Source organism: Stegodyphus dumicola, chromosome 7 (genome assembly GCF_044657685.1).
Source record: "Stegodyphus dumicola isolate Sdum_Otavi_A_Nest chromosome 7, ASM4465768v1".
NCBI classification, from domain to species: Eukaryota; Metazoa; Arthropoda; class Arachnida; order Araneae; family Eresidae; genus Stegodyphus; species Stegodyphus dumicola.
The window spans coordinates 164,434,457-164,447,916 of NC_140774.1; the positions used below are offsets into that span (position 1 = coordinate 164,434,457).

A 13,460-nucleotide genomic window follows, 5' to 3' on the forward strand; every position below is an offset into this window, starting at 1 on the left:
CAGCTTACATAATTGAAATGGAATTTTTAAAATAATATATTTAAAATAATAACATAAAAATATACTATAAAGAACACTATTTGAAAGAAAAGAATGATGTGACTTTTTTTCCCTGTCACACACAATGTAAAAAGGAAAATAGGATGCCATATATTAAGAAGTTCGCCAAATGAACTATTCTTGGCACAAACTGGAAAAAAAAATGGCAATATAAATTGTTGAATTTCTCCGTAAATTTCGCACCAAATTTGACAAAATTTAATATTTAGGCATAATTTATGTCGTAGAATCGAAATATGTAAAAAAAAAACAGGTATTTTATTTCAGAAAAAGTCTGATTTTGTGTCAAAATACCTATGTTAGAATAGTGCTATATATAAATCTAATATATATCCTAAGTCGAAAAACGCAATTTGAATTTTGTCAATCAGCCCAGTAGAACGGGGATATAGAACTGTCTTTTTTTTTTTTTTTTTTGTGCAGTGCACCTCTACAATAAAATGGCCACCTTTCTGGTCATAGGAGTGGCCAGTGCTGATGATGTAAGTGCCCACCATTGGATTAAACTCATAAATTTATTTCAATTAATGTTTATATGAAATAACACCAATCAAGTCGTGAAAGTAATATTTGTTTTTCGCATACCACTTGATTGATGTTATTTTTTCCTGCTAACAGTAGATAAGATATACTGTGGCCAAAAAATTAATTTTTGATCCATGAAACCAGTTTTTACTGATGCTTTTTCACCTTTTTTTTTTTAATAAAAAAATCTCGTGAAACTACATGTCAAATCATAGATATGCTAATAAAAGAGTAACATCACAATCAAATATTAATGTTGATCATGTTTAGAATGCTCTAAAATGAAATTTACATGATTTAAATTAAAATTTGCACATATTTATTATTTTACAGTATGTACATGTGAGATTTCACTGTCTTGATTTCTTAAAACCTTTTTTCTTCCCTCCACGGAATAAAACATTTTTAACATATTTATTCTTCTTTGCTTTCTTCTTCTTTTCATCCTGCTTTGCTTTTTCTTCACTTTTTGGTTGCTTCCTATAAAAAGAAATATATTGTTAATTTTCAAATTAATTATTATGACTATTGTGTGGATGTGTCAATCTACTGATAATCAGGTAACCCTTTTTCTTTCAACATTTGCTTTTCAAGCATTTGTCTGAAATAGCAGAATCTATTTGTCATTTAGTTTGGTTTATTTAATTATGGCAAAGCACAACTAGGGCTATCTGCCTAAGGGGAGGGATGCCTTTGTGGATGACTTTCTAAGGGAAACTGGCTCGCATACACGTTACACATGGGGAAAACCACAAAAACGCCCGCGCAGCCAGCTCGTTCGCGGGATTAGAACCTCGGACCGAACTACCAGTGTTCCGTGACTTTACCGCTCGGCCGCTGTTGGGCCATTTGTCATTTAGACTTTCATCCCTGAAACACTGTGTAAGTAAGTACATTACAAGAGGTGACTCTATCTACATCTGTAGAGAGGCAACACATACATAGTGAAACCTTACAAACAAGTTAAACCCACACCCTTGTTTTGGGCTAGCACTCAGCCATCACTGGTCCATGGTCGCTAAATATATAAATTAGATTAAATTGAAAGGAGAGTTCTTAATTGTAAAAAATTTTGGGAAATCTGCATTCTCCCCTTGTGGCTGCGCAGTGCTGAAGATGTATAAAGTTCAATGCCATACAGTTCTGCGGTAGAAGTCAAGATGTGTGTGAGAGAAGACTGTATATTCTTCCGATGTCCTGGTCATCAGCATGGCCAGTAGTTGTAAATCTCTTCAGCGTCATGCACCAATCTGATATACGGAATACTGACATGGAAAGGAGCTGTTGAAGATTATAATGGAAATACAAATCTAGCTGAATGTCCCAGACATCTTAATGAAATATCACATGGAATTATTGGTACACAGGCCATAAGCTTCAAGACCTCTTTAAAATGTGCTGAATATAGATCTCCCATCTTTACATTTTTATATGTAAAATATTAATTTCTAATAATTCATTATCAATAGCCATTTAACTCCTCTCTTCTTTCTAAAAATAGGGAAAGGAATAATTTCACTGTCTTGATTTTATCTTGTTTCTAATATAATCTTTACTTTCTGTCATTCTGAAAAGTGATCCATTATCTGATCTCTATTGCAATTATTCCAGGAAGGCACTGAAATCTTAAACCAGCATCTCAATATTATTTAATCTGCTATGTATCTGAAATTTAATTCACTTAATGTAAACATTCTTCCAATGTGATCTGAAATGTAATCTTGTGTAAAAGGTCTTTGCTGGCAGTCTCCCTCACTTTTTGGTCCGCTTTCTCTTTGTTTGACCCCATGCTTTGCCCTGCTGCTAGCCACACAGAGTTTACTTTGCATTTCGTTCACCCTCTAAGAAGAACACAAAATTATATGTCACACCCATAAATGATACTTGTTAATCTGTTTATGTATATCAAGGCTTATTCTATTACAAAAAATCAGAAATCAGATGAAATCTTTTCTTTCTGGTTCTCTTGTCTAATATCATATGACTGCAGGTGCAGAATATTTTTCACCACATGCATATCTATTATTAGAAGTAAAACGGTTTTTTCTTAGATTGTTAATAAAATAGACAAGAGTCTCATTTTTCTCTATATTTAATACATAATTTCATAAGTCATCTTGCAAATTTTTCTCCACGTTACCTCACATAATTTACATAATCGCCTTTGCAAACTGTCCTTCCTCTTTATAATTACATATATCATTAAAAGCAATATTTGCTTAAAAAATAAAGTAATAATATAGAGAATGCATTTTTTACTGTATTGTTAAATAATCTTATATGTATACTGTATCGTTACATATTCTTATACTCTTTTGCAAATTCTTTCACACATATTAAGTCATCAATTTTATCGAATGAAACAAAGTGCTAATGGTGACCTTACACAAAATTTCCACTGTACATAAATATATACATATATATATATATATATAAATATATTACACAATTTTTCAACAGAACACACATTTTACATTACAAACAGTTTACATTTATTAATTCGCAATACCACTTAACTCTATTTTACTTCAAAAAACTTACCCTCTAGATTGGCTTAACTCCCTAAATAATTTATCGTTAAAATTAAAACTTGAATTACATACCTTTAGGAATTTTAATTTTTAATTTTTTCTAGATTTATTTTTATTTTAATATTACTGTTTGCAAAAAATTTTTAATAACAAAGATAGCAGCTTGGCACTCAACTTTACCTACATAAGCGCCATCTATATAATTAATTTGAAGAACACACTTACTTCTCTTTAAAAAACACTTTTGCAGACCCCAACGCTCATTTAGTAGGTAAGTTAGAATTAAAACTTACTATTTACTTGCCTTAAGTATTTTTTAAAATTTTTTATGTAGTATTTAAGTATTTTCTAAATATGAAATTATATTTTTAAGTATATATTTGTTTTTTAAAAATTGTGAATTAGTTCTTTTTGTTTCTTATTGGTTTATATGGATTATGTCTAATTCTTTTAATTTCTTTTTATTGATATGCAAATTCGTGTCGGGGAGGTTTCTGTAGACAAGGGTTTCTATACATTAGTTTCTAGATGATTTTTTATAAAAAATTAGTTTTTAAAAAAAATTAATTTAAAAAAAGTTTAATTTAATTTAATACTTGACTTTACTTGCTTGTTTCTCAAAAGACTTCATTAGTATTTTCCTTTTAGAACTTTAATTCTTAAATGCTAATTTCTAAGGGTACCACTTTATTGGTATTTCTTTTTGGACATTCTTCCCTTTTTACTTTTACCCTTGCCTGCATGAATGACGAAACACGAATTGAAAGATTGGAGAGTTAGGTTTGGAGGCAACTTCCCCTTGATAAGTCTGTCTCCTGCCTGCTCAACAGTCATTCATTTATGCATTTTTTAAACAAAATTTGGATTTGGATTGATTTTAATTTTCTAAATTAGTGAATTTGTTTTCATGGATTGGTTTTGTACTTGATTTGCTTATGCTTCTGAATTTAAATGATATTGTAGATTAGTTCGAGAATTAAATTTTTTATATGTTTACACATTTTTTTTGGCTTTAAATTTGCTTTTTTTAATTTTGAATTTAAATTTGCTTTTTTACTTTTATACGTGTTTGATAAAATTTAAATTTAATTTGTTTAAATATAAATATATATATATATATATATAATTAAATGATTTAACATTTGAATAGTTTAATGATTTATAGATATGCTACAAAGGATTTCATGTAATTTATCTGCACATTAATTTGTAGATTAATGTGCAGATAAATTACATGAAATCTAATTAATGAATCTGTGCAAAAATTATGTCACATTTGTGAAACTTGTTGTGACTAATACCATTCAATCAACAGTAACATGAGATCAGATCTCAGATATCAGATCCCACAAAATTCATTGTGGTAAGGGGCTAGATTGTGCCTTGAGCACCATGTAGGTGACAGTACAACTCTGCACAGTTCTGCCCCCAATTTTGATGGAGAGTGCCTTTGGGGGGGGGGACTTGTAATACAGTCAAAAGTCTTAATCCAGACTCGTCGGGACTTTGGCGATTCCGGATTATAGATCATCAATTTAAATCTGGTAAAATGCAAGCAGAAATTATACAATTAAAAGTATGAAACCGTTATTTATGAAATAAAGAGCAATTATGATCTAAAAGGTATCAAAATTTACAAAAAAAAAAAAAAAAAAAAAAAAAAAAAAAAAAAAAAAAAAGCTCAATATTTATTTGTTTACTTTATTAAACATTTCTTTCAACGCGCGCATGCGAAAAGCATACATTACACATAGTCGGAAATTAGAAAATTGCAACCAGAAAACTATTTGATGTGTATTTGTGATACTCATGACAAGGAATTTGATTTAAAACAAAGACGGAGAGTACATCGAGATGAAATACTACATTTAGCAAGGAACTAGCGGGCAAGCCTGCCCGCTTTTAATTGTTCGTTTTTAAAAGAATTCCCATGTTAAAATTCGCCGGTATTCGAAAGTTGGACCGAAATACGAGATTTTAGCAGTTCTGCTCAGGGTGCACCCGCTTTATTTATGCACTCATACAGAAGATACTCCATATATGATACAGATGCGTAAAATCATGAAAACACCCGTGTAGCCAGCCTGCTCGCCAGGACTCGTAAATTGGACCAAACTACCAGTGTTCAGCGGTTTTGCGCGGGCTCCGCTTGCTTTATTTACATATGCATCCACAATATACTGCCAGAAGGTACTGCATATATGATATGCATGCGTAAAATCACAAAAACAGACATGCAGCCAACGTGCTCACCGAGATTCAAAAGTTGGTCCGAACTACAAGTGTTTAGCGGTTTTGCGCGAGTAGCGCCCACTTTTTTTACGTATACATCCACAATATACTGCATACACGTTACACATACACAAAAATCACGAAAACTTCTATGGAGCCAGCCTGTTCGCCGGGATCTGTAAGTTGGACCAAACTAAAACACCCATGGAACCAACCCGTTCACCGGGATTCATAAGTTGGACTGAACTACCAGTGTCCAATGGATTTGAGCAGGCTTCGCCCACTTGATTCGCGTATGCGTCCAGAAGATACTGTATACACGATATGCATGGGGAAAATCACGAAAGCACCCATGCACCCATTTATGGTGCACACATAAATGATACGGAACGATAGAAATTGATACTAATTAACACCGCATTGAGAATTAAATTAACGTCAACACAGTACTAATTAGATAGTAATTAACAAAATAAATATCAGCTTAATGAATGATACAATTTGGCATACTCATCGAATGACACTAATTAACTGATAATACAAAATCATACTAATTTATGCATTTAAATAGCATAAGTATCTAATAACAGCGAACACTATGGTAGTAATAATGCAGTAATTAATTGCTTGAACAACAATACTAACTAAAGCAGTGAATGATTGCTTACCTCAGTTAAAAAAAAATGAGCACGCTGATTTACGCTATTAGAATTATTAATTTCGATTACTCAAAGTTGCTTAGTTAATCAGATTTAAAAGTTAAAAAAATTCACTAAAAATTCATATCTTGTGAACCAATAATCCGATCGGCTCCAAAATTTAGAAATTTACGACTGATAGATGGTCAAATGAGGGATGCCCTTTGTCCTAGATTGACTGGCAAATTAGATGATTAATTAGCATAATGACTAAAAATACTCCACAACGTTAATTTCCCCCTGGGCGAATGGCCTTGAGGATTCCAACCATGGATGCGAAACCATCTGCTCTCCCCAGACGGCAGCTTCCCACTGTCCACAAAAAAAAAAAAAAAAAAAAGGAAGGAAAAGGTATTAGGGCTTTTTTAATGACCCTACTAATTACGATGCTAATTCGCAAAACTGTTTGCAATTAATGCCAAGTTTCATTTGAATTTCGTCCCTGGCGAATGGCCTTGACGATTCCAATTGTCCACTGGATACAGCTGCAACCCCTCAAAACCTATGGCCTTCGAATCCCAGCTTGTCCACAAAGATATGGGAAGGAAAGAAAATGGAGTATTAGGGTGTTTTTAATTACTCCATTAATTAGGCTCCAAATTCGCAAATCAGTGTGGAATCAATGCCATCAGTCGTTTCATCATCTCGCGGGTTCAAAATTTCAAAGAAATCGCACGGTAAGATTCCGAGTTACCAATGTTTTCTGCAATTTTTGGCCTAATTAGCATCTTGGCTAATTAAAGTCGCAAGAAGATGCCAATGGCGAGCCACGGTCGTCCTGAATCCAACGGTATGTTTCGCTAAGATCTGCATTCAGCCGTTCTCGAGAAGCTGAGGTTACAAACAAACAGACAGAGGGCACATATTTTAATTGTATAGATTACATAAGCCGAATAAAATAAAAACATCTGCCCTGAAGATAAGGATAGTGCTGACAGATCAACTTCCAGTTCATTGCACACCGCAACACGTTGCAGCGTGAAATTGATAAACATATTTCGGAATGGTTAGCGAATCAAAGGATATGCTCCTTTATCCATTTTTTGCAGGAATTCCACTTTTTGTTTGATGGACATCGAAACATGCTTTCGCTTTATAGAACCTTTGGCAGCTCCAGAATCGAAAATTTTTTTTGACATAATCGAAAGTTCAAGCTTACTTTTATAAAATTGTTCTAACAGTCTGCAAAAAATAATAAGCCGGATCCAGTTCGAAGATTACGGAACAATGCAATCTGCAACATTAACTGAAATAGATAATTAGATAATTTTAGCTTAGCTTATAAAGTCCGTTATACATTAAACGTGCATGCATAAATGTAATATGCGCATGCGTGGACACGCATGCATAAAGGTATTATGCGCATGCGCAGAAAGTTTGTTGCTTTGAGGTCGGATTACAGATCATTCTGGATTAAAGACTTTTGACTGTATGTATATAAAACTATTATTATAGCTTTCAATTATCTTCACTTTTAGTTCAATAAACAGTACTTTATATAACACCAGAAAAAATAGTCATGTGAGATAATATAGTTACAAAATAACATATAGTTAAAGGAGAAATATCAAAAATAACTACTTTGTCTCAGTCTAATAGCCGAGATTTGTGCTCATGATTCGGATTTAAGATATTCATACTGAAAAACTTACAGCAACAAATAAAAAAGAAATAACATAACGATCTACGCTGCGAATTACAGTATGCCACTTTACACACGCTAAAACTCACACTTCCTCTGAATAACATCAGTAGGGTATGCGTATGTCTGACAGATGGCACCAGCATCAATTATTATGAATTATTGAAGTCAGCTCTCGTTTGACGGTTGCTTGCTCTTCTTTGATTCCATATTTGTACACATCTAGCTCCGCCTTTCCACATAAGCTCCACCTACTTCGCCTTGCTGTGAAACAACACATTTTGCGATCTTTGGCATGATGTAAAGTTTTTTTACAAAGAAAAGAGGAAGAGAGAGAGCGAGAGCCTGTCCTCCATTTACCCCTCCCCATTTGCCGGTCGCGATTTCTCAACGGTTCTGCATCGATCTCAGAAACAGCCCGGGCGACGTTCAAAAAAGCGGAATTCCGCGAAAACGCAGAAAACTTTCATGCCTGTAGCTTAGAGTACTTTCTGCACATATTTGGTATAAATACCACTTGCAAATAAACTGCGGCATTCCTTTCCCTAGCTTCCGCCTTGCGAACATCTCTATGCTGGTATGACCTGCTTTGTTCTAAGATGATATAATGCACACATAAAAAATATTGTAATTGCTTATGATCTGGAAATAGCTTATCTACTACGGAATGATATGATATGCTTGAAAATAAATATTGGTGATTTGTTGGAATCCAGTTTTGTCATCTTCGTCTTGTCTTCCCACTCTGCCATCACTACTACCACTTATCAAAATTATTACATATATATCAGAAATACAGGGTAACCAAAAAAGTCTTTTCTTATATGACATTGGAAAAGTGAACCCCAACAAAAAAATAGTTGCCAAACCTGGTGATGAAGTGGTTAGGATGGAAGTCCGGACATAGACTAGGAGTATAATAGCTCGTTCCATCGGTACTTCAAGCATAACTCACACAGTGACTGATTGAAATGGACGTGTCAAAGGCACTCGTTCGGAGTTGTTTGCTGTAAGATTTTAACGTGGGTCCTTCAGCAACAGAATCAAGTCGCCAAATTTGTCAGGCTTTGGGGATGATGCCGTTAACAAACAAAACGCTAGGCAATGGTTCCAGAAGTTCAGGTCAGAGGATATGTCTCTTGGTGCACTACGCGGCACTAAGCCACAAGCGTTAGACGTTCAGGACCTGAGAGCAGCCACAGAGAACGACAGTAGTCAAACATGTGGTAAGCTTATTGCACACTTCCAGGTATCTGATAAAATGATCAGATTCCATTTGCACCATAGGAAAGACATACAAGCTGAGCAAGTGGGTACCTACTCACTGTCCAATGCAAACAAGTAACAGCGTGTTGTCATTGCTTACTCGGCACTGCAATGCATCCATATTTGATTGAGTACGCACCAGCGATGAAAAGTGGGTCCAGTATGACACACCCAGACGTTCCAGACATTAGCTGCCACCATGGAACGCTGTGCCTCACACTGCGAAACCTTCTTTCCACCCACACAAGATCAAGCTCTGTATCTGGTGGACTAGTCACCAAGTGGTACACTACAGCACCTGCCAAGTGGGCCAAACCATCACAGCAGGTCTGTACTCGCAGCAGTTGGAACGTGTGCATCAGGCACTGATGCATAAAGAGGTAGCATTGGTCAATCGTAAGGGTGGACTCCTCCTCTATGACCATGCAAGGCCGCATGTGGCTTGCGTGGCCAGACACACAATCCAGCAACTGGGCTGGGCTACACTGCACCATACACCATACTCCCCAGATCTTGTGCCAACAAACTACCACCTTCCATACTTTGGACAACCATCTTCATGGGAAATACTTCAACAACTGGCCAGACCTTAAAAAGGCCCCAACAGACTTCTTTACATTCAAGACTCATGAGTTTTACCGTGATGGCATAGCATAGCTAGCCACTTGTTGGCAAAAGGCACTAGATGCCTATGGTGATTACTTTAAGGATTAGCGGTGATTATTGTTTTATGATTTTTCTTTCTGACTGCCCAAAACGGCAAGAAAGTTTTTAGTTACCTTGTAGATTTGTGGCATGACACAACCATTTTATTTTCCAGATTTATAATCTAGTATGTATACTCTTCTCTTTTATGAAGATAGTTTAATAGGATCAGCATTTTCAGAAAATTCAAGCTAACCAAAATTTATATTTTAATGCTAATGGCTGAAATTTCAAAGAAAATAATATTTTACATTTCAAATTTAATTGCCCTATAAGTATTTTAGATAAATGTTCTTAATAAAGGACTGAACCATATAATTCATTACATAATACAATATATTTACAATGTTTAAAAAATTAAAATACTTACAATGGCTTTGTCATGTAACGTTGTAATGCCTATAAAAGAAAGAAAATTTTTAAATACACAAGGAACTTCACATGATATATAACAAACTTATAAATTGTATGACACAATGCAGTAAATAAACAAGATAACCATTTGAGAAGCATAAGCAGTAATGTTTAATTTCCACGTGTACTGTAGCATTTTAAATCTCTAGGCATCAGCAATTTTAAAGTAATTTAATAAGTTTCCTGTTTACACATAGCTTTATTTTCCATCTAATAGGGGGACCGGAAAGTAATGTCGCTTTCTTACATTAAATTCAAATGAATACATTTTTAACAAGTTTTTATTTTTAATCAATAATATAATCGCCCTCGTTATCAACAACCTTTTGCCATCTAATGTGCAGATTTTCAATACTGGACTGATAAAAATAAATTGGTTTTTGAGTAAAATATCTCGAGAGGCCGTTTTGGACATCATCCAAATTTTCAAATTTTTTGCCACTAAGAAAATGTTGTAGGAATCCGAATAAATGGAAATCCAATGCTGCGATATCGGCCGAGTATGGCAGTACCCATCACCCCAATTCATTAATTTTTTCCAGTGTTCGTCTTGCACAGTGCGGTCTTGCATTGTCGTGTTGCAGAATGATGCCTTTTCTGTTGACAATTGATATTTTTCGATTAAAGATTAGTTCACTCCATCCAATTCTTCACAATAAAGGTATGCATTAACAGTTTGTCCAGGTTTCAGCAATTCAAAATGAACAATTCCGCGAATACTCCATCAAACATCCAGAAGCACCTTTTTGGGATGTAAACCCTTTGTAACCCCTATGAAAACTGCCTTTTGAGTTTTGGATTATCATCTAGGACTTTTTTTTTTTGTCTCCACTAATCAAACGATCAAAAAACGGTTCTGTATGGTGCCTTTAAAGCAATACGTTGCATGTGATGGATAGGTTGGCTTTGTTCTTTTCGGAAAGATTATGGGGGGACTCAAACACCTGCTTTGCTTATTTTTCCATTCTGCTTTAAATGTTCTTGGATGGTCGACCAAGGTTGGTTAAGAGTGTTTGACATGCATTTGCTTCCACTTCTGTCCTTAGCATGATGTTGTCGACATGCGCAGAAACGACATTACTTTCCGGTTCCCCTATTATATTTATGTTGTATTATTTTTAGATCAAGAAAATCTCTTTTGAGATTTTTAATGATAAAATGTGCTTTTAATTGCTCTGTTATTAATTAGTAAATATACTCTTCAACAGCCAAAAACACTTTCGTGACAAAACACTGAAACAAAATAAAGACAGTTTCTAACTATGGCTAATATCTTTTGACTAAATCTAGAAATGGTTAGTTGAAATTCAAAATAATGGTAAAATGTTACATAGTTTAAGCTTTCTGTTTTACTTATCAAGAGTTACTATTTTAATAACTTATTATGTAAAACAATAACTACATTTATTTAATCTAAATTACACATATGAAAAAAGAGTATCCACTAGATTAATTATTACTAAATCAATTCTCATAGTTTTATGAATTATTTTATAAAAATCTCCACAAGCATTCTTTACAAAATCAGAAATAAACATATCAAAATTACTGCTAAATTAATTCCTCCATACCTGAATTTAGTTCACACTTTTTAAATAAAAACTTAAAATGATTAACATATAATCACAAATTATATCAATTTTTATTCTGAATGTTTATACATTAAAAATACTTCTTTCACCAGTATCATAAAACAAATTAGTATATGCAGAATTTTAAAACTTATTTCCTTTTAGCATATTGTCTCTGATTAGCCTTAAATGTTAAGAATTGCTAAATTTAAAAAAAAAAAAAAAAAAAAAAAGAATAATCTCTCCTTTAACATTATGAACTATTGCCTATTTCCTTATTTGGAGGGAAAAGAAAACTCGATAAAAATGTTTTAAAAATATGTAAATTAAATTGTTATATACAACATAAATTATTTAAAAGGGAAAAAAATATATGTGCTAATAATTGATGAAAGAAGATTTAACATAAATAACATGCATTTAGAAACTAATAATTTTGTTTATCCTGCTTATTACATTCATAATCATTTCCCACATATATCATTTACAATTAGTATAATTAATTTTAAAAGAAAGGTTATTAATATTTTGAACAAAATACATACCTCTTGAATGTCTAATTTCGGCTTTTTCTTATCTAGCTCTTCAAATATCTTCAAATTGTTCTCTTTTTCTGACTTCATACTGCTCGGTATGTTAGGCTTAAACTATAAAACATTTACAACTTTAAATTTATTACTAGTTTAAAAAAGACATGACTGTTTAAAAGGTAACATCTTTCCACTGTAAATAATATATTCTAAAATAGCCTCAATTTACTAAATTAACTCATAAGAAAAGTTTAGATAAAAAAATATTGCAAGCTTTCAAGACATTTAATTTCTTAATATTTAACATAATTCCTTCAATTTTACATTTATTATAGACATAAATTGCAAGGTAAATAAATAATGACAAAAAATTACATCTCATTCTAATCCAATGTGAAATTACTATTATAGGAAGCATAACATTCTGAATTTCTATAAGAAGAATAACAACTTCTTAAAAATGAAACTTTCCAAACTCCAATCAATTCCTAATTTACCAAACTTTCCCCAAAAGTCTAAAGTGCAACTTTGTTTTCTACAGAATAAGATGAAAATTACTTTAACAAACAATCAAAGTAAAATCTACTATGCTGTCTCTGGAAAATACAAAATGTATGCGATAATAAAAAAATAAAAAATGTATACGATAATAACAGTGATGGCTGATAGCATCCCAAAACTTATTTATTTTGATCCACAACAGTATGTAATCCAGAACATGTAACTAAAATTTTGCCTTTTCTATGCAAGTCTAAACTTGAAAGCATTAGTCAAATGCTTTTATAAATATTGTTCTTTATTGCTAGTTATAACTTAATTTCTTCATTTTTCATAATGTTTATTCTTTCATTATTTGCAGTGTGTTCTTTTAGCCCTGAATATCAATATAATTTATATAACCAAATGAATTTATTCTTCAGATTAAACTGCTTGAAACAGAGGTAAATTATTGTTAATAGTGTTTTTCTGTTATTAATAATATGGGTTATTCTTTTTTCCTGTAGCCTTCAAATTAACCATGATTTTGAGTCAACTGTGGAATCTGTCTCCAGTATTACCCCTCTGAACTGGAGCACTCTGCTACTCTATTGCAGAAATTAATTGCAGTTGTAGATAATCTATCACAGTGGGGAGTAATGCCCACTCTATCACAGAAAATGTAATGTTTATCATGTATATACCATATGCAGAACAGAACTATTTCTGGGAAAAACTAATTGGTACCTCATAAAATTCTCAAAGAGTCATTTTTATGACTCTTTGAGAATTTGTTAGTTAGCAAAAAC

The 13,460-nt window shown here is 32.9% G+C and overlaps 1 protein-coding gene across 1 annotated transcript in view; it reads right to left on the reverse strand.

Annotated features, from left to right (window-relative positions):
- Nucleotides 1-881: 881 nt before the first annotated feature.
- The window catches only part of LOC118198701 (ribosome biogenesis regulatory protein homolog), a 44,362-nt gene continuing 31,783 nt past the window's right edge, over nucleotides 882-13,460 (reverse strand). Inside the window, exons 10-12 of the mRNA XM_085821036.1 lie at nucleotides 12,190-12,291; nucleotides 10,030-10,058; nucleotides 882-1,065 (exon numbers count right to left, since the gene is read on the reverse strand). Coding sequence (XP_085677162.1) covers nucleotides 936-1,065; nucleotides 10,030-10,058; nucleotides 12,190-12,291 — 261 coding nt within the window. The 3' untranslated portion in view covers nucleotides 882-935. The remainder of the gene's footprint in view (nucleotides 1,066-10,029; nucleotides 10,059-12,189; nucleotides 12,292-13,460) is intronic.